This window comes from Chiroxiphia lanceolata, chromosome 18 (genome assembly GCF_009829145.1).
Source record: "Chiroxiphia lanceolata isolate bChiLan1 chromosome 18, bChiLan1.pri, whole genome shotgun sequence".
In the NCBI taxonomy this organism is placed as follows: Eukaryota; Metazoa; Chordata; class Aves; order Passeriformes; family Pipridae; genus Chiroxiphia; species Chiroxiphia lanceolata.
Window position 1 is genome coordinate 1,868,763 of NC_045654.1, and position 27,945 is coordinate 1,896,707.

General features: G+C 59.6%; 1 protein-coding gene and 1 non-coding gene across 2 annotated transcripts; both read left to right on the forward strand.

Annotated features, from left to right (window-relative positions):
• Positions 1 to 1,382: 1,382 nt before the first annotated feature.
• AP1B1 (adaptor related protein complex 1 subunit beta 1) lies at positions 1,383 to 26,623 on the forward strand. The gene is made up of 23 exons (XM_032705945.1): positions 1,383 to 1,447; positions 6,048 to 6,155; positions 7,334 to 7,395; positions 8,298 to 8,403; positions 11,358 to 11,493; positions 12,172 to 12,417; positions 13,204 to 13,394; positions 13,891 to 14,112; positions 15,252 to 15,372; positions 15,635 to 15,730; positions 16,870 to 16,985; positions 17,690 to 17,855; positions 18,736 to 18,834; positions 20,942 to 21,201; positions 22,934 to 23,135; positions 23,903 to 23,923; positions 24,181 to 24,210; positions 24,320 to 24,469; positions 24,582 to 24,727; positions 25,257 to 25,386; positions 25,543 to 25,626; positions 25,873 to 25,956; positions 26,497 to 26,623. Exons 3-23 carry the CDS (start codon positions 7,359 to 7,361, stop codon positions 26,509 to 26,511), a joined length of 2,658 nt encoding a protein of 885 aa, XP_032561836.1. The 5' UTR covers positions 1,383 to 1,447; positions 6,048 to 6,155; positions 7,334 to 7,358; the 3' UTR covers positions 26,512 to 26,623.
• On the forward strand, positions 24,834 to 24,936 carry LOC116796057. Its single transcript, XR_004360245.1, has one exon. It is a non-coding gene; the product is annotated as a small nucleolar RNA SNORD125 (small nucleolar RNA).
• Positions 26,624 to 27,945: the final 1,322 nt, after the last annotated feature.

Here is a 27,945-nt window from a genome sequence, read left to right on the forward strand (position 1 = left end):
CGACCTGCCTGTCAATCATGGGCAGCCCCGCCCACCATGGACTACCCAGCCAATCAGCGCTTGGGAACTGCCTGGCCAATCAGGGCTCGTGGACGGCCTGCCCAGTCAGCTCATCCGGCTCAGTGCCCAATCACACTCACAGACCCCCCAGCCAATCAGCACAGCTGCAGCCCAGCCAATCAGCACACACCTGTGGGCAGGTCCTGACAGTTCAGCCAATGAACACTCGAGTACATGGCAGCCAGCCAGTCAGCAGCGGGGTACATGGAGCCCAGCCAATCAGCAGCCAGGTGCAGAGATCCCAGCCAATCAACACACATGCCCAGAGAGCTCAGCCAATCAGCAGCCGGTTGTATAGATCCCAGCCAATCACCTCCCAGGCGCAGAGATCCCAGCCAATCAGCAAACAGGTGATCACAGCCAATCAACGCACACAGCCATAGATCCCAGCCAATCAACACACAGGTGCACAGATCCCAGCCAATGAACTCCCTGGTGTGTAAATCCCAGCCAATCAGCAGCCAGTCCATGGATCCCCAGAGGATCCCGTGGTGCCCCCTCTGTCCCGCAGCAGCAGCAGGTCCAGCCACACCCCTCATCCCAAAATAGCCATGGAAGTGGATCCAGGAGCAGCCGGGGCTGCCTATGGGATGTGCTGAGAGGGAGGGGGGAGGCTGAGCAGGGGGCAGACCCTGGGGATGTGGGGACACAGGGACAGACCTGGGAGTGTGGGGGACATGAGGACTGTGGGGCTGGACACCTGAGTCCCCATCCCTGTCCTCATCCCTTCTCCCCATTCCCTGTTCTTATCCCATGTCCTCATCGCTCTCACTATCCCATGTCCCTATCCTATATCCTCATCCCATGTTCCCCTCCCTTCTCCCCCCATCCCATCCCATCCCATCCCATCCCATCCCATCCCATCCCATCCCATCCCATCCCATCCCATCCCATCCCATCCCGTGTCCCCATCCCTCTCCCTATCTCTTGTCTCTAACCCATGTCCCTATCCCGTGCCAACCATTCCCTCTCCCTTACCCATGTCCCCATCCTGTATCCCCATTCCCTCTCCCCCCATCCCATCCCGTGTCCCTGCCCATATCCCCCCCCCGTATCCCCTATACTCTCTCCCCGTTCCCTGTCCCCACCGTCTGTCCCCATCCCTTTCCCTGTCCATGTCCTCTTCCCGTGTTCCCCACCCCCTCTCTCCCATCCCTGTCCCCATCCCTGTCCCCATCCCTCTCTCCCACCCTCTCTCCCATCCCTCTCCCCATCCCATTTCCCTCATCCCTCTCCCCATCCCGTGTCCCCCCGATTCCGCTCTCGTTCCCGGCCCCGCCCCTCTCACCGCGGCCCCGCCCCTTGCCCCGCCCCCGACCAGGCCCCGCCCCCGCCCCGGAAGCGCTCCCCGATCCTCGGTTCCGGTGCCCGCGGGAGGCGGCGGCAGGTACGGGATGGGGTCGGGAATGGGGTCGGGACAGGGACAGGGACCGGAAGGACCGGGCCGGGACTTGCGGCCGTTCCCTCTCGGGCCGCTCCCCCGCCCCGCCCGTGCGCTCCGCGGGCCGGGCCCCCCCGCCCTCACCGGGACTCGGGCCGTGCCCTGGGCTCGGGCCCCTCCCGGGCCGGGCTGTGGCCCCGTTCCACCCCCCGAGGCCGGGCTGCCCTCTGTCCCCATGCCCTGTCCCCCGCTCTGACCCCCGGCCCGACCCCCCTCTCCCCTGCCCCGGGCCGTGTCCCCTCCTATCCCGGGCCGTGTCCCCCGTGTCTTGACCCCAGCCCGACCACACGGGGCTCCCCCAAGCCCAGCTCCAACCCCACCCCCACCTCAACCCGTGTCCCCCCCGGGCTGTCCCTCTCCCCACAACCCCCCGGCAGCTCTGTGTCCCATCCCTGCCCTCCCGGATCCATCCCGGATCCATCCCGGAGTGGGGTGTGGGGTCACCCCGGGAGCTGCCCCATCCTCAGCCGTGACCCTGCAGCCCCCCGGGCACCGTGTCCTGGCCACAGCTCCGGGGGCAGGACCCTCTGGAAGGGCTGGGGGGGATCCCTTCAGCCACCCCTGGGCCGTGGCAGGGACAGTCAGCACAGCCCTGTGCCCCGGCCGTGGCTCAGGGCACAGCACATCCATGGGAATGAGATGTGGAATGAGCTGGGAACCAGGCATGGATCAGGCAGGGAGGCAACTGGGCTGATATCCTGTGTTTGCTGCCTCCCCTGTGGAGGTTTTAGTGGGAGGTTTTAGTGGCTGGATAAAAGGCTCCAGCCTGAAGGAGCCCTGTTGGAGGTGGTGTTGCTCTTCCCTGCAGTTGTTTTGTGTTGAGCAGAGTTTCTCAGAGTTTTAACCCCTCTCAGGGATCCCATCCCTGGGATCCCCCCATCCCTGGGGGTCCAGGGGGTGTTTTGTGTCCCCTCTCTCTTGGGGTGACAGGAAATGGGATAAGCTTTGGATGAGCAGTTGGATTGATCTGGTTTGCTGCCCCCAGACCTGTTTTGGGGGGCTGCTCCCTGTGGGGCTCAGTCTGCTGAACAGGCCTTGACACCCCCAGGGGCTTTCCAGAGGCATTGGGCCTTGCTTGGATCAAGCCAGGCTGGGAATTCCATGGCAGGAGGTGTCCAGCCCTGCAGAGCCTGGCTTTCCCAGGAGGAGAACATGCCCTGTGCCACGGGAAGCTGTGTCCCAACACCTCCAGAACGAGATCCTTGGCATCCCTGGGGGCACTCAGCTGGAGTTCTGGAGGGTCTCTGTGGGTGTTATCTCTGTTGAGGTGATTAAAAATCCCCCCAGCTCTTGGAGCACTGAGATCCTGGCAGTGGGTGCTGTGGGGGACACCCTGGGACCTTCCTTTGTCCGTGGATTTACTCCCCAGTTATTGGTGGATGGGATGTTTTGTAGTTGCAGCTCATTTTTCTGGCGTGGCCCTTCTTCCCTCTGGGTTAATGATGGACCATGTGCTGCTCCTTGGGGATCTCACATCCCTCAAGGAACAGATCTACCAGGATTTTGGGCACCTCCTTGCTGGCACAGGGCTCCTACCCCCGAGTTATCCCAGGGGGCACCTCAACCCCTTGGCTGATGGACATGGAGCCTCTTGGAAGGCTCCTGGGTTGGTCAGTAGCAGGTTTGTGAGAGGATGAGGATGAGGATGAGGATGAGGATGAGGATGAGGATGAGGATGAGGATGAGGATGAGGATGAGGATGAGGATGGTCCTGGTGGGAAGATGGGAAGGTTTGAGCTGAGCTTGAGCTGCAGCAGAGTCACAGCACTGCGTTGCTGCAGGGCTGAATTTGAGCTAAGACTGGCTCAAGTTAGGCCAGACTTAGGAAAAATATCTTAAAGAGAATGTGTGTGGGGTTGGTGTGAGCCCCTGGGGCTTTGTGGAGAGGTGGGATGAGCACAGGGATGGGAGCTGTGGGATTCACGTTGGCTGTGGGGCGGGATCACCACGTCACTTCACTGCCGGAAGGAGGGGAGAGATTTGGGATCAGCACAAGGCTCTTCAGCTGCTGGGGTTTGTATCCTCAGCCTCTGGTTCTTTTCCGTGACTGGGTGTTCATCTTCCCCTCTGGTGTCTGTGCCAGCCCTGGGGTTTATCCACAGGGCCTGAGATGTGGTTGGAGTGTGGGCTTGAACCCTGCCTGGCTTGGAATTCCCTCACTCCAACAGGGAGCAGGTGTGTGATTCCCCACGGCTCCAGTTACACATCCCAGTGTTAATTCTTTATAGTCTGCCTTTATTTCCCTTAAATTGTGCCAGCTTGGCCCTCAAGTGCTTCATTCCCAGCTGGAACTGGGAGTTTTCTTTCCCCGCTAACCTCCAGCTGCCACTGTGTTTTCCAGGTGAGCCCTTTCCCAGGAACTTGCCCTTTGAGTTCCTGCTCCTCTCTCCTCTCCCTGGATTTGGGTGCCAGCCTGTCCCCCCTGGCAGGCAGGAATGTGTGTGCAGGGCTGGGCTGGATGAAACTCCTGCCTTTGTTCCCTTCCCAAGACACGGATCAGCCTCAGGAGATCAGGATTTACTGGCAGCCAGTGAACTCCTGCTCTGGGCTGTCAGAGGCTGTCACATTCCCTGGAATGACCAGGGAGCTGCAGTGAGCCCTGATGCTGGGATAACAGGGATTTAGGATGTCCTGGGCATTGGTTACAGGCTGTCAGGGCGCTGAGGTGGCTCCCTGCTCTGAAAGAGCAGCAGGGCTGTCCCTGCATCCCATCCCAGCTTTTTATTGCTGGAAGCTGAAAGGGAGTCCAGAGGAGGCCCTGGAGATGCTGCCAGGGCTGGAGCCCCTCTGCTCTGGAGCCAGGCTGGGAGAGCTGGGAGGGTTCACCTGGACAAGAGAAGGCTCCAGGGAGAGCTGAGAGCCCCTTGCAGGGCCTAAAGGGGCTCCAGGAGAGCTGGAGAGGGACTGGGGACAAGGGAGGGAGGGACAGGACACAGGGAATGGCTTCCCACTGCCAGAGGGCAGGGAGAGATGGGAGATTGGGAAAGAATCCTTCCCTATGAGGGTGGGGAGGCCCTGGAATGGATTTCCCAGAGGATGCCCCATCCCTCGAAGTGTCCAAGGCCAGGTTGGATGGGGCTTGGAGCAACCTGGGCTGGTGGAAGGTGTCCCTACCCATGGCAGGGGGTGGGACTGGATGGGCTTTAAGGTCCCTTCCCACCCAAACCATTCCATGATTCCATGGAATACTCTGCTCAGCAGCATCTCAGCCTTCAAGGATGGAGGAATTGACCCAAAACAGGTGACAAAGGAGCAGAAGAAACGAGTTTTCTTCCTCCCCCAGCGATGGCTCGTTGGGGATCGAGGCTGTTCTGGGAACCCTCTGGAAGCAGCTGCCTCCTTGGGAAGCCCCATGACATGTTTGCTGCTGTATTTTGGGTTCAGGAGCCTCTTGTTCCCCTGGGAGAGCAGACTTTGGGAGCTGCCTGGGACAGACTGGCTGGGCTGTGCCACCTTCCCGAGCCAGGGCTGGAGCCTCAGGAGAGCAGCGTTGCTGTGGCTCCTGTGGAGCTCTTGGATTTCATTGTGTTGGGGAACAAAATCAGGGATAAACCACTTTGGAGAGCCCAGCCCGTGGCCTTGGAGGGTGTGGGTTTGTGCCACAGCCCAAACTTGTCCCCAGAGTGGAGCCCAAGAGCCCCGGGTGGGTGTGGGGAGCTCGGGTGCCCCTGAGCTTTGCTTCCAGAGCCTTGGGGGCACTTCTGCCCCCTTGAATCCATGTGCTTCGGAATTTGGCCCAAAGATGGGACCAAACCTGACCCCCCTGAGGTGGGGGATGGTTGGTCTCCCTGGTTTCCTTGCTTGCATCCCGCTTTTCCTGAGGGAGGAGCTGCTCCTTCCTGTGGGGATCTGCCTCTCACTGGGAGCTGAGCGTGGAAAGGAGCTGGGTGGGAATTGCTGGAGCTGGGGGAGCAAACACCTTCCTGCAGCTCCCAGCTCTGCATCCTTAAAAGCAGAGCCAGGCAGCAGCGCTGGCCCCTTTCCAAGGGCTGGGCTCCTGGGAATTCACCTGCAGCAGGGGCTGTGCATCCCAGGCTGGCAGCCAGCCCTGCCCTGTCACCCTTGGACAGCCTGGGGGACACACACACAGGGTGCTGAGCACCCAGATCTGGCAGGGGTTTGGATCCCCTCAGCACCCCTGGGGTGCTTCCAGGCTGGTCCTGCCACCGGGAATGTTGGTGTGGGCAGCAAGGGATGCTCCTTCATTCCCGAGCTGGAGGAGACCCTGGAGGGGCTTGGAGGAGTGGGGGAGATGGAGGGTTGTCTCTGGAATTAGGGGAATTTTGGGTGGCTCTAAAGCACACGTGGGTGGGGTTTTGGGTGGGTAAACCCCAACAATCCCACCCTGTGGTGCCAGGGGGGGCTCTGGGAGAGCGGGGAAGCAGCAGGAGTGATTCATGGCCCTGGGCTGGCTGCAGAAATTCCCTGCTCGGCTTCAAGTTTGCTTTCCAGGCACTTCTGCAGAGCAGGGCTGAGCGTGAGCCAGGTCCTGGAAGCAGAGGGACTGCAGTGAATCCTCCTTCCTTCCTTCCTCCCTGTGTGGCAGGACGGGATCTGCAGTGAGGTGCAGAGAGCTGCTGCAGCCCGGAGCTCCCGCTGTTCCCTGGAGAGCCACCGACATAGCGGGATAAAAAAGGCTCTCAATCAATCCCAGGTAACTGAGGGAAGCAGTGAGGAGTGTCCTGTCTCCCTTGGCAGGGCTGGGGGAGCACGGTGACAGGCTTCCCCCTCTGGAATAGCACTGCCAGCCCCCGGAGCAGCCCCAGGTCCCTGCAAACTCCTTCTCTCCTCCTCCCGGCCCAGCTCCATGCTCTGCCCAGCATTCCCAGCCCCCAGATTTCATCCAGATTTCCTTTTTATCCCTGTTGGGGATCCCTATCCAGCTTGGACAGGGAACAGAGGACACAGTTCCTCTGTGCTGCTGCTGCATTTGGCTTTCAGGAAGCTCATTTGCATTTTAAACCCCTCCGCAAGCTCTTTTTCTTCCTCTTTTTTTTTTCCCCAAATGCTCTTTTTTTATCTGGTTTTTTTTTTTTTTTCCACTTGGCTTTGCTTTCTGTGCTCCTGCCCCTCCAAAACAGCAAAGCCACTGCAGGCTTTCAAGGACAAGCCTCTGGATTCTTTTCCTGTCAAAGGAAAAAATGGGAAAACCAACCGTAAAAGCCAAATCCCCGCTGACCTTTCCCAAGGGCTGTCTGCTCCCTGCACATCTCCCTCCTCAGCTACCAAGCCCTAAATCTGCCCTAAACTGCCTGAATTATATAAGAGAGCCTCAAGTGCTGGGTGGAAACCTCGAACCCTTGGAATTTAAAGCAGCACTGCTGGAGCAGGGATGGTTTCTGGAAGTCTGGAAGAGGCTCCCTTTGATCCCCCTCGGCTGCTCTGTCCCGTTGAGCTGCGCCTTGGGCTCGGCTCAGTTCCTGCCCCGCTCCCAGAGCTGTTCCCTGCAGGTGTGAGGGAGGTTTGGGTGTGAGTTTTCCCTCTAAAAGCGTTTTTTTTGGATGAGGAGGGGTGAGCCCAGGGGGGATCACTGAGCCCCTGCTGCCCAGTGGGGTGGACTGAGCAAAGCCTGGGCTGACCCCTGGAATCCTCAGCGACTCCCTTCCTCCTCCACATCCCCTTTGGAGAACCAGCTGATTCCTCCCTCATCCCAGAGCTGCAGGGTGCTCACCCTCCCATAGGGAATGGGCAGGAGCTGAGGGTCTCCCTGGGGGTTTCAGCTCCTCGTGACTCTTCCCATGAGATCCCAGCTCCCCGATTTTTTCCTTCCTGGAGTTCTCCCCAGCCAGGAAAATCCCAACCCTCACCCTCTGTGCTCTGCCTCTCCCCCAGGGACCTGCTGCTGGCTGGGACCACCATGACAGACTCCAAGTACTTCACCACCACCAAGAAAGGTAAGGAGGGGAGCAGGAATGTCACGATTTATCCCAAAAGCACCCATTTCTTACACCGTAAGCCAGGCAGGGAGGGCTGTCCCTGTGGGGGGAAGCTTCTGTGGGAATGCTGTGGCTGACAGCCTGTCCTGCTCCTCTCTGTGACACCCAGAGCAGCTCCTGGGATGGTGTTGGGGTCAGGACACCTTGTCCCCAAGCCCCTGGCCGGGCTGGTGGCAGCTGCTGATCGGCTTTAGCGGCTCAGGAGCTCCCCTGGGCAGCACTCGGGGCCTTAAGCACTTTCCAGAGCGAGGAATTAGTGTGGAGAGGAGCCATGTGGCATGGCCCTCCTCAGCCTGCCAGCCTGGCAGGGAATAAGGAGCTCAGGAGGCTCCAGGAGGGCAGGAGGTGGTGCCCTTGGCTGGGATTGCAGGGGCTGGACTGGGGAATCTCTGCCCCAGGCAGAGAGGGGGTTTGGGAACCACCATCCCTCACGTGGGCTGAAGGAGCAGTGCCCAAAATCCGCTGCCATCCTCTGGGAAGGGAGGGAAGGGAGGACAGGGCCTCCCAGAGCCGTGTGTGGGGCTGGAGCTTGGCTGTGTGTCCGAAGTGCCCACGGGATAACCCCCTGTGGCGGGGGAGCTGGGCCCTCCTGCAGCACCTCCCGTCCCTGCAGGGCTGCAGGAGCCACAGGGATGCCCCAGCAGGCTGGTCTCCATTTCCATGGAGAAGAGCTGAGCCCCCAGAGCAGCCCCAGCCCCCAGCAAGGCATTTGGGAAGTTAAATCCCCCCTCCCAGGGCTGGCAAAGGTGAGAGCTGAAGGTGGCACGCAGGGGGTGGGAGCTGTGCCCACCCTCCCTCACCAGCAGAGAGTGGGTGCCCCTTCCCCAGGCCCTGAGCTCCCCCTTTTCCCACCTTTCCAGGGGAGATATTTGAGCTGAAGGCTGAGCTGAACAGCGACAAGAAGGAGAAGAAGAAGGAGGCTGTGAAGAAGGTGATCGCCTCCATGACTGTGGGCAAGGACGTCAGGTCTGTGATTCCAGAGGGTCAGGGAATGTCCTGAGCGGGAAGGGACCCACAGGATCATCCAGTCCAACCCCTGGCCCTGCACAGACACCCCAACAATCCCACCCTGTCCCTCAGAGCACTGTCCAAACCAAGCTCTACCAGAAGTTCTTGCCATGAGTTAGGGAGGAAAGGCTCTGGATAAACAGTGCTGCACTTTTGCAGGCATCACTGCAGCCCAAAATTCCCACAGAACCCTTGGACTGCAGGATGGGAGAGCAGTCCCTCAGCAGGGGATGGCAGGTGAGGCCTAGAGGGTCAGTGGGACAGCACTGGGGCTGAAAACCTCCCCAGCCAGGGAGTGAGATGAGGGAGGAAACTGCTGTCCTGGGGCACTGAAATTCTCCCAGACATACAGGGGAGTTGGGCAGCAGTTCTTAGGTGTTTGTGACATGGGATCCAGAGCCTGGAGCTCTCCCAGAACCAGGGGAGATTGAGCCATGACCACAGAATCCCAGAATACACTGAGTGGGAAGGGACCCACAAGGATCATCCAGTCCAACCCCTGGCTCTGCACAGGCCCAGCCCCAAGAGTCACCCCCTGTGCCCCAGAGCATCATCCAAACCCTCCTGGAGCTCTGGCAGCCTTGGGGCTGTGCCCACTGCCCTGGGGAGCCTGGGCAGTGCCCAACCAGCCTCTGGGGGACGAAGCTTTGCCTGAGATCCAACCTGACCCTGCCCTGACTCAACTCCAACCATTCCAAACCTGGATAGCTTGCAGGTTCCCCTTTCCCCCTGTGTTGCTCCAAGGGTTTTTCCAGCTGGTTTTCCCCTCAGGAGAGACCTGAGCACCCTCCTGGCCACGACTCTGCCTCCCTGAGGGCACTTTTTGCCCACGTGGCTGCCGGGCAGGCGGGAGCTCCCCTGGCTTTGGTTGTAATCTGACTGAAAGAGGATTGGTCTGGCTGCCAGATGAGTTGGTTGGGATTATTCCCTCTCCCCTCACGTGTTCCTCTGAACAAGCAGGACCCCCCGGGGGTGGTGGCAGAGGGGCTGTGTCGCTGCCTCGCTGCCCAAGAGCCTTTTGCAGCCGCTCCAGTCCCAAAGGTGGGGCTGTTCCTTCCTGCCTCCATCCATCTGACTGAGCAGCACGTGGCCCCTCTGTGTCTTCTCCCTGCAAGGACCTGGCCCTGCACACCTCGGGCAGCAGCAGCAGTTTGGTTTTCACGGTGCATTGGAGAGGAAATGGAGGGAAAACACGCCCTGGGCTCCGTGCTGGGAGAGCTGGTGTGTCCCTGCTTCCAGAGCAGCAGCAGGGCTGTCTTGGGACCACCATGGAGAAGATCACGTGGATATGGCCTTCCAGGACTTGAAGGGGGCTTACGAAAACAGGGAGAGGGGATTTTTACATGGGCAGACAGTGACAGGACAAGGGGGGATGGCTTTAAACTAGAAGAGGGGAGATTAAGGTTGGATGTTGGGAAGGAATCCTTTCCTGTGAGGGTGGGGAGGCCCTGGCACAGGTTGCCCAGAGAAGCTGTGGCTGCCCCTGGATCCCTGGAAGTGTCCAAGGCCAGATTGGAGCAACCTGGGCTGGTGGAAGGTGTCCCTGATGGCAGGGGGTGGCACTGGATGGGCTTTAAGGTCCCAACCCATTCCAGGATTCTGTGGCCGTGTCAACCCATTTTTTTTGGTGTGTGCATATTTTAGGCTGCAGGAGGGCAGGTTCCTCAGTTCACTGCTCCCCAGGAGGTGCCAGGAAAGCCTGGTTTAGCCAGGAAAGCCTGGTTTAGCCTGGGGTGAAAGCAGCCACAGTGGGTGGCAGCTCAGCAGGCACTTCCCTGGATTTAGGGGTGCCCTGGGTTTGATCCTGTCAGGGATGGCTGGGTTTGCAGTGACAGAGAAGCTTCCAGGAGCCAAGGGACATCTGTCAGGGTGGGATAACCCCTGTGTTACCCCTGTGATCCTAATTGCCTCTCTGGGGTGCTTTAATAGTCTGATTGGTCTGTCTGTGGCTTTAATTGGTCTGTCTTTGGATGAAACAGCATCTCTGGCATCCCACAGCTCCAGGGGTTTGGGAAGGGGAAGCCCCAGCTCCATGCAGGCAGCTCCACTCCATCCCAGCAGAGCATCCTGGTGCTCAGGAATCACCCCAGGGAATGGGGCTCTTCCCTTTGGCTCCGTCCTGTGAGGGTGCATGGAATCGTGGAATATCCTGAGGTGGAAGGGACCCACAAGGATCATGGAGTCCAGCTCCTGGCCCTGCACAGGACACCCCAAAATCACACCACGTGCCTGAGAGCCTTGTCCAGCACCTTGTGCTGAGGTTAGGATACAGCAGAGCCATGTCCAGAGTTCAGTTTTGGCCTCTCAGGGGCTGCTCTGGGCTGGTCTCAATACAGATCCATACAATCAAATCCCCTGGGAATGGGCAGTTCAGCCACATCTGCTGCAGGGTGGGCTCAGGTCATAGAATCATAGAATCCTAGAATGGGTTGGGTGGGAAAAGACCTTAAAACTTGTCTTGTTCCACCCCTTGCCATGGGCAGGGACACCTCCCACTAGCCCAGGTTGCTCCAAGCCCCGTCCAACCTGGCCTTGGACACTTCCAGGGATCCAGGGGCAGCCACAGCTTCTCTGGGAAACCTGGGCCAGGGCCTCACCACCCTCCCAGGGAAGGATTTCTTCCCAGTATCCCATCTCTCCCTGCCCTCTGGCAGTGGGAAGCCATTCCCTGTGTCCTGTCCCTCCATCCCTTGTCCCCAGTCCCTCTCCAGCTCTCCTGGAGCCCCCTTAGGCCCTGCAAGGGGCTCTCAGCTCTCCCTGGAGCCTTCTCTTGTCCAGGTGAACCCCCCCCAGCTCTCCCAACCTGGCTCCAGAGCAGGTTCTCCTGGCTCCAGGAGGGGGTGGGCCGTGGGAAGGGGGGTTCCCCGGGAGCGTGTCCATGTCCTGCCCTCACCAGGAGCTCTGTGTTCCAGCGCTCTCTTCCCGGACGTGGTGAACTGCATGCAGACAGACAACCTGGAGCTGAAGAAGCTGGTCTACCTCTACCTGATGAACTATGCCAAGAGCCAACCAGACATGGCCATCATGGCAGTGAACACCTTTGTGAAGGTAAGGGCAGAGGGTGTGAGTCCAAGAGTCACCAGGGGCAGCTCGACCCGGTGCCGGGTCACTGCACTGAGCTGCAAAGGGAGCGTGGGCAGCTTTCCAGAGCCTCTCCTGTCAGGAGGAGGAGCTCTCCTGGTTCTTGGTAACTGATTAAATTTGCTCAGTAATGCAGAAAGCTGTTTTTTTGGCAGCCACCCCGTGCCACTCGCTCTGTCGGGGCTGTGGGCAGCTCCCGTGGTGGAGCTACTGTCATGTGAGCCCGTGTGCTGGGAGAGCCCTCGTGATCTCCCACTTGGAGCTGGGAGCTGAAGAGTTTGTTAGGAGCCAAGGTGTTGCCAAACCGCTCTGTGAAAAGGCTTGGTGGGCATTAGAGGGAATTTGGGTTTTTTAGGCAGGAAAAACCCCACAAGATAAACGCAGTAGATATGTTTTCCAGGTCAGGTGGCAGCTGGGTTGTGGTTGTTTGGTGAAGTGATGAGGAGTTCAGATTCCTGGGGGTGCTGGGAGTGAGGACTGGTGGTGTTAGAACTCTGTGGGTGCAGAACAAGAGGTCCAACTTCTCTTGGGGGACTTGTTGTCGAGTGTTAAACCCTCAGCAGCTGAGGAACCCCAAACCAACCCGGAGCTCCTGAAGCCACCACTGCTGGCTGTGACACCAAACCTCCCCTCCGCTCCCTGCAGGACTGCGAGGACCCAAACCCGCTGATCCGGGCTCTGGCCGTGCGGACCATGGGCTGCATCCGTGTGGATAAAATCACGGAGTATCTCTGTGAGCCCCTGCGGAAGTGCCTCAAGGACGAGGACCCCTACGTGCGCAAGACGGCCGCCGTCTGCGTGGCCAAGCTGCACGACATCAATGCCCAGCTGGTGGAGGACCAGGGCTTCCTGGACACCCTGAAGGATCTCATCTCCGACTCCAACCCCATGGTGATCCTTTTTTTGCCTTCTTCGCCCTCTCTCCATCCAAATGGATGGAAACGCTCTAATTCATCTTCACATCCCAGACTCCCTTCCAGACTCTCTGTTTTGGTGTTAACAGGCCACTGTTTGGGACTTCTTGCTTCTCAGGGCTGCAGGCTTTTCCCTGCCCTGTAAGCCCATCTCCTGGGTGGAGGGTTTCTCCCATTCCTTGGCTGTGTGTTATTACCCTGTTCCCAGTGGGGAGGAGGAGGCTGCTCGGGGCAGCTTGGAGCAGAGGCTTGGCTCTGATCCCACATAGCCAGTGGCTTTTGCCTCTTATCCCACATAACCAGTGGCTTTTACCTCTCGTGAGGTTTTCCTGGCAGCTGGGCTTTGGCTTCCCTCCCTTTCCCCAGGCTTTCTGAGGAACTTTAAGCCCAGCTTTCCCCAGAGTTACTCTCCCCCTACAGCCTTTCTTCCTGCTGTGGGTGTGGCAGCCAGACTGGGAGCTGTGCAGGGAGGGATGGGGCTCCTTGGAGCTGCCTGGGGAAGGGGAACTGGGCACAGGGCCAAGGCTGATTCCTGTGGAACACGTGGGAGCCGTTGGAGATGTGGTGTGGGCGGTGGGAGCGGGGTGGGGATGGCTCATCCCCTGCGGAGCCGCCGGTGGGAGTCGGAGCTGGTACCCAGATGTCAGTGGGATGATGCTGAGGAAGCAGCTCATCCCCCTGCCCCACCTTTCCCCCAGGAGCCACCCTGGTGTCCCCTAACCCGTGTCCTGTCCCCTAACCCTTGTCCCATGCCCCCTGGCAGGTGGTGGCCAACGCAGTGGCGGCTCTGTCAGAAATAGCCGAGTCCCACCCCAGCAGCAACCTCCTGGACCTCAACCCCCAGTCCATCAACAAGCTGCTCACGGCCCTCAACGAGTGCACTGAATGGGGCCAGATCTTCATCCTGGACTGCCTGGCCAACTACATGCCCAAGGATGACCGGGAAGCCCAGAGGTGAGGGAGGCTCTGGGTGCTGCTGTGGTGCCAAGGAGCAGGGTTGGAGAGGGAGGGGATGGATGGGCAGGTGTCGATCAAAGCTCCTGGCACTGCTACTTCTCCTCTGAGCATCCTCCTGCCCCTTGGAATGCTGCAGGAGGTGGGACAGCGGGCATCTGCTGGCCCCTGTGCCTTGGGCACGGCCATCTGGAGCTTGCCCTGGTCTTGTCCCCTTGCTGGCACCAGGATTGTGCTTCTTTATCAGCTGAAAATGTGGCTGCAGGGGACAGGAGGCCCTGGGGAGCCCCAAAACGGGGTCACTGCGAGCGAGTTCTGCAGGGCTGGGGAATAACCTTCATCGGGGCGTCCAAGAGCCTGTTTGGTGCCTCTTGGGAAGGTCCCAAGCACTGCTCAGCTTTCCTGCGAATGCCTTGTCCTTCATCCATGCTGGCAGCAGCTTTTAAGCAGGAAGAAGGGCCGGGATCACCCCCTTTCCCCTCTCCTCGCCCGGCAGCATCTGCGAGCGGGTGACGCCGCGCCTGTCCCACGCCAACTCCGCCGTGGTGCTCTCGGCCGTGAAGGTGCTGATGAAGTTCATGGAGATGCTTTCCAAGGACCTGGATTACTATGGCACGCTCCTGAAGAAGCTGGCCCCGCCCCTGGTGACCCTGCTGTCCGCAGAGCCCGAGCTGCAGTACGTGGCTCTCCGCAACATCAACCTCATCGTGCAGAAGAGGTGCGTGCCCAGCTTTCCCTCTTTCCCACGGGTGCTGCTTCCCAGTGCCTCAATCCCTCTGGTTGCAGCAGTGTCATGACCCATCTTGTGGGTTTTTCCTTGTCTGTTGTTTAAAATCCAAGGGCTGAGCGCAGAGAGTCGTAAAATCATGGAATGGTTTGGGTTGGAAAGGACTCATCTCATCCCACCCCCTGCCATGGGCAGGGACACCTTCCACTATCCCAGGTTGCTCCAAGCCCTGTCCATGAGTCAGTTAGATGAGGGAATGAGCAGGGAATTAAGCTCAGTTTAATTTATTCTTTATTTGGGGGGAGCAAAGGATGGCAAAGCCAAAAGCTGAGAGACTTTGGTTTGGTCATTCCATGTCTAGGGCGGGATTTTTGTGCTGTTGGATTTTGTCCTCCTTGAGTAAGTGCTGAGAGTCCTTTTGTCCCTTTGCTGATCTAAAATTCTGGTGGGCAGGAGGTGTCCAAGGCCCCACACGTGTGCCTGGAGCAGAAGTGTCCAGCTGGAGAGCCCTGCTCTGCCCACAGCCCGGTCAGATGATTTGTCCTCCTCCCAGTCAGCGCCGTGGTCGTCAGTTAAAAATAGCACTAATTTCTGGGAAAAGAGGAAAGCAATTAGTGTCCCTGGGAGCGGGGATGTGGAAGGCAGGTTGGCTCCTTGGAGGTGGACTTGGCCTAGCTCTTTCCCAGCTTAGAGGATGAGCTGGTGAGAAAGGTCCAGCCTAGCCCTGGGGTCTGGGTTTGTGTCCCTGCTCCTTCCAAAACGTCCCTTCCAGCCTTGGCAGGACAAACCCCCCCCGTTGCCTCACGTCTGGCCTGTGTTTGCAGCAAGGTTGTGCTCTGTCCCCTCCAAAGGGGAGCCAAGGATCCTGAGGGGATAATTGTGCTGTCTTGGATTCCTTGGTTGGAATGGGCCCCCAAAACCTTGTGCTTGTGGCCAAGGAGCCTCATCCTCCTGGCCTGGAGCTGCTCCCTCTCCGTGTTTCCCCAGCTTATGTCCATGGGACGGAACCCTGAGGGGATAATCATGGTGTTTGGGATTCCTTGGCATGGAACAGGCCTCCAAGACCTTGTAATTGTGGTGGAGGTGAGTGTGTGTGTCCCCCCCTAACCTCTGCCTCCTGCCACCCCCAGGCCTGAGATCCTGAAGCACGAGATGAAGGTGTTCTTTGTGAAGTACAACGACCCCATCTACGTCAAACTGGAGAAACTGGACATCATGATCCGCTTGGCCTCCCAGGCCAACATAGCTCAGGTCAGGGGCTGGGGGAGGGCACCAGGGGGGATCCAAATCCCAGTCCCAGCTTTGGGGGATGCGGCCGGGATGGGCTGTGCCACCCATTCTGCTCCAGCTGGGTCACTGTGCCACCCATTCTGCTCCAGCTGGGTCACTGTGCCACCCATTCTGCTCCAGCTGGGTCACTGTGCCACCCAGTTGCTCCAACTGGGTCACTACCCCGCGTTCCTGGTGGCTTGTCCTTGCTGCCAGGCCCTCACCATGCTGTCCCCTCCCTCAGGTGCTGGCAGAGCTGAAGGAATACGCCACGGAGGTGGATGTGGATTTTGTGCGGAAGGCGGTGAGAGCCATCGGCCGCTGTGCCATCAAGGTGGAGGTGAGGGCTGGGGCACCTCTGGCTGGGCAAGGCACGTGGTGGGCATCTCATCCTGGGATTTAGCACTGCCCTGGAGAACTGGAGCCTTCCTGGGCCTGGGGGTGAGCTGTGGTTGTTCCACACGAGTGGCAGGGGGGTGTTTCATCCCCTTGGCCACTGGAGCTGTTCCAGGGTCCCTGCCCATCCTGTGCCCCCTTACAGACCCAGCAGCTCTGCCTGGGGTGGTACTGCAGTGCCAGGGGCTTGTTGGGGATCACAGTGGGGATGGGAGGGAGCTGATCCCTTCCCAGGGGGATGGAATGGAGCTGATCCCTTCCCAGGGCACTGGTTCCTTCCTGAGGAGCTGGGAGGGCACAGATCCCTTCCCAAGGGGCTGGGAGGGAGACAATTCCTTCCTGAGGAGCTGGGAGGGCACAGATCCCTTCCCAAGGGGCTGGGAGGGAGACAATTCCTTCCTGAGGTTCTGGGAGGGAGACAATCCCTTCCTGAGGGGCTAGGAGGGCACAGACCCCTTCCCAATGGGCTGGGAAGGAGCAAATCCCTTCCTGAGGTTCTGGGAGGGAGACAATCCCTTCCCGAGGGGCTGGGAAGAAGCTGATCCCTTCCCAAAGGGCTGAGAAGGAACCAGTCCCTTCCTGAGGGCCAGGAGGAAGCTGATCCTGTCCCGAGGAGCTGGGAGGGCACAGATCCCTTCCCAAGGGGCTAGGAGGGAGCTGATCTCTTCCCAAGGGGCTGGGAGGGAGCTGATCCCTTCCCAAGGGGCTGGGAGGGAGCCAATCCCTTCCCAAAGGGCTCCTTGTAGGCTTTGCTTCCCTGTTGGAGTAATTTGCCAAAGGGGATTATTGAAAACCTGGCTGGAAGGGTGGCTCTGCATGGCTGGAATGCTTCCCATGGGCAGAGAGGAGGCTCTGGGAGCACGGAGAGAGGAGGAGGAGGAGCCAGACCTGGGTGTGAAGGGGAGACCACACTCGTGTGTCCCCCGTGCTCTGGGTTGGGTTGGGACACTCGTGTGTCCCCTGTACTTTGGGTTGGGTTTGAGGGGTGCATGGCAGGGATGAGGAGGTATGGGAATGGCAGTGGAGGCTTTGGGATGGGGCTGGCAGGGGGTCCCTGCCTGTGTGACCGAGTCCCTCCTGCAGCAATCAGCCGAGCGCTGTGTCAGCACCCTCCTGGACCTCATCCAGACCAAGGTCAACTACGTGGTGCAGGAGGCCATCGTGGTCATCAAGGACATCTTCCGCAAGTACCCCAACAAGTGCGTGGGCCTGGGCCAGCCCCTCCTGCCCCTCTGTGCTCGGGGGGCCCACGAAGCCCCCGGAGTGGGTGAGGGATGGGGGGATGGAGCCCCCGGAGCCTCCCTGCAGCACAGCTTTGGGTTTTTGCCACTCAGCACTGCCCCAGGAGTTAAGCTGGAGGCAGGAAAGTTGTCCCCAGCCCCAGGAATGCCCCCAGCCCTCCCCCCGGGATGGCAGTCCCAGAGCCAGGGACCCCAATGGAGGGAGCTGCCAGGGATGTGGAGGTTCCTTGTGTCAGCAGAAACTGGCTCTGGCTCTTGATCCAGCTCCTGGTGCTGGAACAAGGGCAGCAGGAGGAGAGGGGAGGGAATGTTCCAGCTGAGCCAGGATGAATAGGCAAGTCTGTAATCAGGAAGTCGGGGACTAATAGTGGGAATAAATACTAATGAACTGAATTGGTAACGAGCAGGAGCTCTGCAGGAATAGCCAACAGCTCCAGAGAGGAGCAGATCAGAGGAGTGGGGCTGAGGGGTTAATCCAGAGCAGGGAATGTGCTCTGGGATCAATGAGGGCACTGGGGAGAGGGAACAACCCCGGGCAAGGTGCCCTCAGCCATGCCCTGGTTCTGCTGAGGGGGATGGGATGGAGTTTGGAGTTAGGGTGGACTGGGGTTTGGGTTTCCTGCTCCTGGTGAGTGAACACGTGTCATCTCCTCCTGGGGAAGGTACGAGAGTGTCATTGCCACCCTCTGTGAGAACCTGGACTCCCTGGATGAGCCCGAGGCCAGGGCTGCCATGATCTGGATCGTGGGGGAATACGCCGAGCGCATCGACAACGCCGACGAGCTGCTGGAGAGCTTCCTGGAGGGATTCCACGATGAGAGCACCCAGGTGGGGCAGGAGGACTGGCTGGGTGAGGGGGACACTGTGACACAGCTTGTGCTGACTGGAGTGGAACAGTCTGCTCTAAAGGAGGGAGAAGGTGTTGCTCTTCCAGGTGTTTGGAGCAACCGTGTCCCACAGCAGCTCTGGGTGTAGGATGTGATCCAGGGCTTGGAACAACCTGGTCAGTGAAAGGTGACCCCCCATGGCAGGGGGTGGAATGAGATGAGCTTTAAGGTCCCTCCCAACCCAAACTGTTCTCTGGTTCCATGAAATGCCACCATGGTGTTGTCCCAAGCACCTCTTGCCCTTCTTGGTCTGGAGGGACCAAGAGGTCACCCCGTCATCCCGCTGTGCCAGCACGGGATCAGCCCTTCGGAGCTGGGAAACAGAGCCAGGCAGCTGGAATGAGCAGAGGGAGCTGTGCCTGCCCTGCCCTGCCTGCTGGGGCACATGAGGTTTGCCTGTGGAATTGTGGAGGGTTTCCACCTGTAAGGCACAGTGAGCAGGGCAAAGCCTGGAAATGTGGAACAGCCAAACCAGGGATTCTGACTCCCTGAGGGCTCTGAAGGGGCTGTCAGGGGCAATTCCTGCTGCTTATCCTCGTGGAAGTCAGGGGATGCTCTGGCCTGTGGGACTGTGTAACCTGCTCCCAGGATCTTGTCCTGTAACATCTGGATCACCCCATGTTCCTGAGGGTGTGGGGATGGGCTGGGAAGGGGCTGCACAGCTGGCTGGGAGCCACACCAGGTGTCCTGGCTCGTGTCACCGCCACTGACATCGTCACCCTGGCTTTGGTCCCTCAAAGGGCAGGTCGGGGTTAGGTCCTGGCAGCTCCTCCAGGGAAAATCCCGGTGTTCCTGATGTGTCTGTGTGTGTCCATCCCCAGGTTCAGCTCCAGCTGCTCACGGCCATCGTGAAGCTGTTCCTGAAGAAGCCCACGGAGACCCAGGAGCTGGTGCAGCAGGTGCTCAGCCTGGCCACACAGGTGGGTCACACCCCGGGGCCTTCCCGAGGGCTTCCCAACCCCGGGGGAAGTGGGAATGGCCTGCTCATGGGACATTAATGGGGAGCTTAATGCAGAGTCGTGGAATGGGTTGGGTTGGAAGAGACCTTGAAGATCTTGTTCCAGCTTGCAGGGACACCTCCCACCAGCCCAGATTGCTCCAAGCCCCATCCAACCTGGCCTTGGACACTTCCAGGGATCCAGGGGCAGCCACAGCTTCTCTGGGCAACCTGTGCCAGGGCCTCCCCACCCTCACAGCCAGGAATCCCTTCCCAATATCCCACCTATCCCTGCCCTCTGGCAGTGGGAGCCATTCCCCTTGTCCTGTCCCTCCATCCCTTGTCCCCAGTCCCTCTGGGAATGCTGATGGTTGAAATCCAGGAGAGCACAGACACTCCCATGGCCCGGGAGGCTCCTTGTGCTGCTTCCCAGCCCAGGATGGTGGAGCTCCTGAACTTTTATCCCCGTGATCCCTCCCAGCAAGACTTAGATGGGAAAAGGAGCTCTGAGTAGCTCTGTTAGTAGCAGCAGTAGTTCTGAGTAGCTCTGTAGTAGCTGTAGTTACTCTGAGTAGCTGCTGCAGTAACTTGGAGTAGCTCTGTAGTAGCTGCAGCAGCCCTGAGTAGCTCTGTAGTAGCTGCAGTAGCTCTGTAGTAGATGCAGTTGCTCTGTAGTAGCTGCAGTAGCTCTGTAGTAGATGCAGTTGCTCTGACTACCTCTGTAGTAGCTGCAGCAGCCCTGAGTAGCTCTGGAGTAGCTGCAGCAGCCCTGAGTAGCTCTGTAGTAGATGCAGTTGCTCTGACTACCTCTGTAGTAGCTGCAGCAGCCCTGAGTAGCTCTGGAGTAGCTGCAGCAGCCCTGAGTAGTTCTCTAGTAGATGTAGTTGCTCTTAGTACCTCTGGAGTAGCTGCAGCAGCCCTGAGTAGCTGCAGGAGCTCCAAGGAGCTCTGTAATAGCTGCAGTAGCTTTGTAGTATCTGCGGTAACTCCGAGTAGCTCTGTAGTATTTGGAGCAGCTCCAAGTAGCTCTGGAGTAGCTGCAGCAGCACTGAATAGCTCTGGAGTATCTGTAGTAGCTCTGGAGTAGCTGCAGCAGCTCCAGGTAGCTCCTAGTAGCTGCAGTAGCTCTCAGTAACTCTGGAGTAGCTGCAGGAGCTCTGTAGTAGCTGCAGCAGCCCTGAGTAGCTGTGCAGTAGCAGCCCTGAGTAGCTCTGGAGTAGCTGTGCAGTAGCTGCAGCAGCCCTGAGTAGCTGTGGAGTGGCTGCAGCAGCCTTGAGTAACTCTATAGTAGCTGTGCAGTAGCTGTGTAGTAGCTGCAGGAGCTGTGTAGGAGCTATGCAGCAGCTCTGAGTAGCTGTGTAGTAGCTGTGCAGTAGCTCTGTAGTAGCTGTGTAGTAGCTGTGTAGTAGCTGTGTAGGAGCTGTGCAGTAGCTGTGCAGTAGCTCTGTAGTAGCTCTGTAGTAGCTGTGTAGGAGCTGTGCAGCAGCTCTGTAGTAGCTCTGTAGTAGCTGTGTAGTAGCTGTGTAGTAGCTGTGCAGTAGCTCTGTAGTAGCTCTGTAGTAGCTGTGCAGTAGCTCTGTAGTAGCTCTGTAGTAGCTGTGCAGTAGCTGTGTAGTAACTGTGTAGTATCTCTGTAGTAGCTCTGTAGTAGCTGTGCAGGAGCTGTGTAGGAGCTGTGCAGTAGCTGTGTAGTAGCTGTGTAGGAGCTGTGTAGTAGCTGTGTAGGAGCTGTGCAGTAGCTGTGTAGTAGCTGTGTAGGAGCTGTGTAGTAACTGTGTAGTAGCTGTGTAGTAGCTGTGCAGTAGCTGTGTAGTAGCTGTGCAGTAGCTGTGTAGTAGCTGTGTAGTAGCTGTGTAGTAGCTGTGTAGTAACTGTGCAGTAGCTGTGTAGTAGCTGTGTAGTAACTGTGCAGTAGCTGTGTAGTAGCTGTGTAGTAGCTGTGCAGTAGCTGTGTAGTAGCTGTGCAGTAGCTGTGTAGTAGCTGTGTAGTAGCTGTGTAGTAACTGTGTAGTAGCTGTGCAGGAGCTGTGCAGGAGCTGTGCAGCAGCAGCTCCCCGTGGCTCCAGCCCTGGTTCCCGCCCTTCCCGCAGGACTCGGACAACCCCGACCTGCGGGACCGGGGCTACATCTACTGGCGCCTGCTGTCCACGGACCCGGTGGCCGCCAAGGAGGTGGTGCTGGCGGAGAAGCCGCTCATCTCGGAGGAGACGGACCTGATCGAGCCCACGCTGCTGGACGAGCTCATCTGCCACATCGGCACCCTGGCCTCGGTGTACCACAAACCCCCCGGCGCCTTCGTGGAGGGCGGCAGGGGCGTCGTGCACAAGAGTTTGCCCCCGCGCACCGGATCGTGAGTGCTCCTGATCCCCCTGCCCCGGGGGGCACTGCCAGCAGTGCGGGTCCGCAGGAGGAGGGGTGGGATGCTGTGGGGTGCTGGGCGAGGAGGGGGCTGAGACCCCATTCCCAAGGGAGCTTCTGTAGGGGCAGGGCTGTGGGTTTGGCCCTAAAAAGCCAAAGAAGTGATCCCGGTGGAAGGGTTGTGTCTCCTGGCTGTGTGCACTGGGAAGGAGCTGAGCTGAGACCCCATTCCCGAGGGAGACCCCACTCACTGTAGGGGCAGAGCTGTGTGGGTTCAGTAGGGGCAGGGCTGTGTGGGTTCAGTAGGGGCAGGGCTGTGTGGGTTCAGTAGGGGCAGGGCTGTGTGGGTTCAGTAGGGGCAGGGCTGTGTGGGTTCAGAACTGTCCTTAAAAAGATGGAGGAGTGATCCCAGTGGAAAAGTTGTGTCTCTGCTGGCTGGATGTGCTGGGCAAGGAGGGAGCTGGAACCTCATTCCCGAGGGAGGGTCTGTAGGGGCAGGGCTGTGTGGGTTCAGTAGGAGCAGGGCTGTGTGCGTTCAACACTGTCCTTAAAAAGTTGAAGGAGTGATCCCAGTGGAAAGGTTGTGTCTGCTGATTGTATCCACTGTGGTCAGAGCTGGGATCCCATTCCTGAAGGAGTGTCTGTAGAGATAGGGCTGTGTGGGTTCAGTAGGGGCAGAGTTGTGTGGGTTCAGTACGGATAGGGCTGTTGGGTTCAACATTGTCCTTAAAGACCTGGAGGAGTGATCCCAGTGGAAGGAAATCTCTATGAGAATGTGTTGGGAGCTGTGCTGGGATGGGGGAGGTCTCTGTTCCCTGTGGAAGTGTTGGGAGCATGGTGGAATGGGGGATCACAGTTGAAGTGTTGGGAACATGGTGGAATGGGGGGTCTCTGCTCCCTGTGGAAGTGTTGGCAGCCATGCTGGGGTATGGGGTCACAGATGGAGTGTTGGGAGCCATGCTGGGATATGGGATCACAACTGGAGTGTTGGGAGCCATAGTGGGATATGGGGTCACAGCTGGACTGTTGGGAGCCATGCTGGGATATGGGGTCACAGCTGGACTGTTGGGAGCCATAGTGGGATATGGGGTCACAGCTGGACTGTTGGGAACCATAGTGGGATATGGGGTCACAGCTGGAGTATTGGGAGCCATGGTGGGATATGGGGTCACAGCTGGAGTATTGGGAGCCATGGTGGGATATGGGGTCACGGCTGGAGTGTTGGAGCCATGGTGGGATATGGGGTCACAGTTGGAGTGTTGGAGCCATGGTGGGATATGGGGTCACAGCTGGAGTGTTGGAGCCATGCTGGGATATGGGGTCACAACTGGAGTGTTGGAGCCATGCTGGGATATGGGGTCACAGCTGGAGTGTTGGAGCCATGGTGGGATATGGGGTCACAGCTGGAGTATTGGGAGCCATGGTGGGATATGGGGTCACAGCTGGAGTGTTGGAGCCATGGTGGGATATGGGGTCACAGCTGGAGTGTTGGAGCCATGGTGGGATATGGGGTCACAGCTGGAGTGTTGGAGCCATGGTGGGATATGGGGTCACAGCTGGAGTGTTGGAGCCATGCTGGGATATGGGGTCACAGCTGGACTGTTGGAGCCATGCATGGATGGGATCCCTGCACGCTCCCTGCAGAGCCCAGCTGGGTGAGCTCCTGCCTCCCGCCCTGCCCAGTCTCCAGCCCATCTCCAGTGTCCCCTTGCCCTTCCCTGCAGGAGCGAGAGCGCCGAGAGCCCGGACACGGCTCCCGCGGGGGTGCCCGCAGCGGATCAGCCCTCGGTGATCCCCACGCAGGGGGACCTGCTGGGGGACCTGCTCAACCTGGACCTGGGTCCCCCCGTCAGCGGGCCACCCGTGGCCACCTCCTCGGTGCAGATGGGCGCCGTGGACCTCCTCGGGGGGGGCCTGGACAGCCTGGTACGTCCCTGGGGGCTCCTGCCACCATTCCTGGATATCCCGGTGGCACCGTGGTGGGGAGTGTCCTGGGATAGGGCAGATAGGGAGATATCCAGGCTGGTCCTTCCCTCCTCTGGTGAGTACAGGCAGAGGGGCACTCACCCTAATTTGTCTTGTCCTCACGTGATGGCTGGAGGACTCCCACCTCCTGCTCCCCAGTCCCTGTGGATGTTCCCACTCCGTGTACTGTGCCAGAGGAGTGGCTACTCTTCTGCCCCCCCTCTGACCCCCACATTGGGGGTCACTCCCAGGGTTTGGGGTGGGAGCTCTGGAGGTGACGGGGTGTTCTCCTGGGACCCGTGTTCTCCTGGGAACGCGGCCAAGCAGCGGTTTGGCCGCAGGGTGAGGCGGGATGGAAACCTCTCCCTGCCTGGGAACACCTGCCCTGTGGGTGCTGGAGATGGTCCAGGCTCCCTGAAGGAGCAGAGTTTGGGGTTTCCTCCATGGCTCATTAAATCCAGCGAGTTTGCCCCCAGGGGAGGCGGCGCCGCTGCCTTTGCTGCTCCGGAACCTTCCGAGCGCTGCCCCGGCTCCGGGTGGGATCCCAGCTGGGCTGTGGGGATGAGCTGCTGTGTCCCCTGGCTGCAGGGCAGGGCCAGACAGACACCTCAGCACTAACCTCTCTCCCCTCCTCCCCTCCTCTTCTCTCTCTGTTTCGGGCTCTTCTCTCCTGCCCTGTCTCTGCATGCTGCTGGCTCTCCTCTCCACCTTGCTGCTCCCTCTTGGAGATGGGGGACGAGTCGGAAGGGGTATGGATCAGCCCTTTTCCCAGCCCTGTGCACCTCCCCTGGCTACCCCTGCTCCCACCCCGAGCCCCCTGTTGCTGCCCCAATGCCACCCCCTTTCCTTGGGGCCAGCCAGGCCCCTCCCCAGCTCCTGGCACGGAGCATCCCGACTCCAGGCCTTTGCTGCCCCGCTCTGATGCTTTCGGGGCGTGTTCAGAGGGGGCATTTTGGGGGATCCCTGTGCCCTCAGCCCCTGCTGATGCCCCTTCCTTCTCTTGCAGCTGCGAAGCGATGTGGGAGGCAGCCCTGCTGTGAGTGTGCCCAAACCTTCTCACTCTCTGCATCCTCTTCCTCATCCTTCTCCTGCGTCTCCTCTCCCCCTCCCCTGGTGCCCCCGTAACCCCTCCCTTGTCCCCACAGATGGGTGGTGGCAGCGGCGGCTTCGCTCCAGCTCCCGGCACCGCGGTGCCCTCAAACACGGGGGCACCCCTGGGCAGCGGCCTGGGGGACCTCTTCGACCTCACTGGCGGGGTGGGGACCCTCTCAGGATCCTACGTGGCTCCCAAAACGGTGAGTGGGACACGGAGCTCAGGGCTGGGGGGGGGCACAGCCCCCCGTGCCCCGCTGCCCACAGGGGCTGTTCTGGGTGACGCCCCGAGGGTTTCTTGTCTCCCCTGCCCAGGTCTGGCTCCCTGCCATGAAAGCCAAGGGGCTGGAGATCTCTGGCACCTTCAGCAGGCAGGTGGGCTCCATCTCCATGGACCTCGTGCTGACCAACAAAGCCCTGCAGGTCATGTCTGACTTCGCCATCCAGTTCAACCGCAACAGGTGAGGTCCCACCCCTGTCCCAGAGTCCCCTGTGACCCGGGAGGTGCTGCCCACGCCTCTGGGAGTGGTTTTGTGGGGCAAAGGGTGGGAGGAAGGAGCTGCCAGGGCTGGGAGCAGCCTCTTGTGATGAGCCTTCTCTCTGATGGCTGTGCTGGTGATGAGCAGCAAACCAAAGCCTCTAAGAAGTTGGCTGAAGAGGCTGTTCCTTGGGGCTCTGACCCTCATCCTGCCCTTTGTCCCGGTGAACTGGGGCCTCCTCTTCCCTCAGAGGCCCTGAGGGAATGGGGCAGGAACGCTAAAAGCGGGTGTGAGTCTGGGTGTAGGAGGGAAAAGGGGCAGATTTTGGGGCTGCCCCAGGGCAGGACAGGAGACAACCCCGTGCTGGGCTGTGCAAGGGCAGCAAGGTGATTGAGTTCCTGGGTGTTCCCGGGATGCCGGTGGAGGAAGGCGGGGAGCCCCGGGACGGTGCCTTGTGCCATCCCCTACTGCCCCCCACCCTGACCCCCTGCCCTCCCTGGTGTCCCCCCAGCTTTGGCCTGGCCCCAGCAGCTCCTCTCCAGGTCCACGCCCCACTGGCTCCCAACCAGTCCGTGGAGATCTCCCTCCCCCTGAACACCGTCGGCTCCGTCATGAAGATGGACCCCCTCAACAACCTCCAGGTGGGCACACCAGGGGTCTCCGGGCACGGGCAGAGCTGTCCTGGTGTTACCTGGAGGGGGGGGTGGCACCTGGCTCCAGAGGGACCCGTGGGAGGGGTTGGGACACTTGCTCTGGGAGCCACCCCGGTGTTGAGTCACCGTGTCCTCCCGTGCCAGGTCGCGGTGAAGAACAACATCGACGTCTTCTACTTCAGCACCTGTACCCCCTGCACATCCTCTTCGTGGAGGACGGCAAGATGGGTGAGTGTCACCTGCCGGGGGTGCCATCCCAGCCCCTGGAACCCTCCTGACCACGTTCCCCAGGCTGGCACAGCCCCCAAAAGCAGGTCACTGCCCCGAGCCCGGCCTTGGGCAGCGGCTGGAGGGGGTGCTGGGGTGACGGTGACGTCCCTTCGCTGCCACCGGTGCTGTGCCCCCGTGTTGTCACCCTTGGGGGTGACCAGTGCTGCAGCTCCACCGTGGGGTTGGTGTCCTTGCTCCCTGCAGAGAGGCCAGATGTTCCTGGCCACTTGGAAGGACATTCCCAACGAGAACGAGACCCAGTTCCAGATCAAAGACTGTTCCCCTCAACTGCAGGGTGGGTCCCAACCCCTCGCTCTAGGTCGTGGCTCATCCCAGTATCCCAGCTGTGGGGAGCAAGAGTTCTTCCCCCTGTGCCCCACCCAATAGTCCCAGGAAGGAGATGCTGCGTTTGCTGCCCTTGGCTCGCTGTAGGAACTTGGCAGGTGGAAGTAGATGAGTTTTAAGGTCCCTTCCAACCCAAACCATCCTGTGATTCCGAGTCACTGCCTGCTGGGGCTGTCCCTGCCCTGGGGACGTTGCTGGGCCCACCCAGGGATCGTAAACCATGGAATTGTTTAGGAAAAGACCTCCAAGATCATCAAGTCCAACCATTCCCCCAGCCACTGCCAAGGCCACATGTCCCCAGGTGTCCAATTGCTTTTTAATCCCGCCAGAGATGGGGACTCCATCAGTTGCCTCACACCCTTTCCAGGGATAAATTTTCCCAATATCCAACCTAACCATCACAGGGAGGGGAGGAGATGGGGCAGGAGCAGGTCCAAGTTGGGGTTTGGATCAGCCCAGCCCCCCCAGCCCCTCTCCTCCCCTCCCAGATTCCCGTGAGCAGCAAACTCCAAGGCAGCAACTACATCTTCACCATCGCCAAGAGGAACGTTGAGTGCCAGGACATGCTCTAACAGTCCCTGAAGCTCACCAATGGCATCTGGGTGCTGGCAGAGCTCCTGATCCAGCCCAGCAATCCCAGTTTCACGGTTGTCCCATCCCCAGCCCTGCTCCCAACCCCACTGGGCAGCTCCCTGCCTTCCCTGCTCCGAGCCTGGGGACGGGCTGGTGGCACATCCCTGGTGGTGGGACCCCCCCAACTGCTGGTGGCTGCTGGTGGCAAGTCCTGTGTCCCTCTGGCATGGGGAGGGTGACAATTCCCGCATGGGCTTCTCCGTGGGAGCAGCCCTGAAGGACACAGAGAGCTCCCACCCACCCCTCACAGCTCCGTTAAAATAATCCCCCACCTCCTTGGAGATCCCCATCCCTCCTGAGCAGGGATGAGCCATCCCCGTGTCCTGCTTTCCCTGTGCCTTCCCGTGCCCCTCACAGCCTGTTTTTGGGGTTGGGATGGGCTGTGTGACCTTCACTCACCTCTCTGTGTCTCCGTCCCTGCCGCCCGCCCTCGCCGGCCCGCCCGCCCTTGCAGGATTTGGAGGTTAGCACACTGGTTTTTCCCTGGCTTTGGGCTCTCTCTGGCTGCTGCCTGGATTTTCCACCCTCCCTGATTTTTTTCCCCCCTGCCCTGCCAGTCTCTTGGTGCTCCTGCCTCTCCTCCGGGCAGGGCTGGCACGGAGAGGAGCTGAATGTTTTGGAGGGTCGGGGTGTCCCCAGCACCCTCCTGGGCTCACTGGGGGTGAGGAGAGCTGCCAGTCCTCATCCCAGAGGATTATCCATGAGCTCTCCCTGCTTGAGGAGCCAGTTGATTGCAGAACCATTTAATATTTAAGCAAACACCCAAAGGTGGCTTGTTCTTCTTCGGAGAGGAGGATATTTTTGGGGAACCCTTCACCCCGGAGCGCCAGGCACTGAATCCAACCCCTGCCTGCCCCCCTGCCTGTGCTGCATGTGGATGTGCTGCCCTGGGATGGTATTTTGGGGGTTCAGTGCCTTTAATATCCTTTTTCCAGCTGCAATAAGGAGCTGGATGCCCCTGTGGAGGAGGGGGTGCTGCAGCATGCAGGGTCTGCTTTGGGGCTGGTGGCTCTCCAAAATGGTGGGGAGATGCCATGACTCCCCTCTTCCCTCCTCCCACAGTTATCCCTGAAATGCCGAGCTCCAGAGGTGCCCCAGTACGTCTACCAAGCCTATGAGACCATCCTGAAGAACTGAGGTGCTGCTGCAGCCCTTTCCTCCTCCTCCTCCTCCTCCTCCTCCTCCTCAGCTCCCCTTCCCGCCCGAGGCAGCGGGGCCGGATCCATGTGCATGTCTCCTTTCCTTCCTGCCAAGGAAGCAGCCCTGGGACTCTCCCCTTGCTGGTGGGGCTGGGGGGGC

Bases quoted from the DNA above. Each gene is read 5' to 3' on its own strand.
- AP1B1 (XM_032705945.1), top strand. From the start codon at position 7,359: ATGACAGACTCCAAGTACTTCACCACCACCAAGAAAG. The intron at 24,211-24,319 runs GTGAGTGTGCCC...TTGTCCCCACAG, and splicing joins ATGTGGGAGGCAGCCCTGCT to ATGGGTGGTGGCAGCGGCGG. The intron at 25,387-25,542 runs GTGGGCACACCA...CTCCCGTGCCAG, and splicing joins ACCCCCTCAACAACCTCCAG to GTCGCGGTGAAGAACAACAT.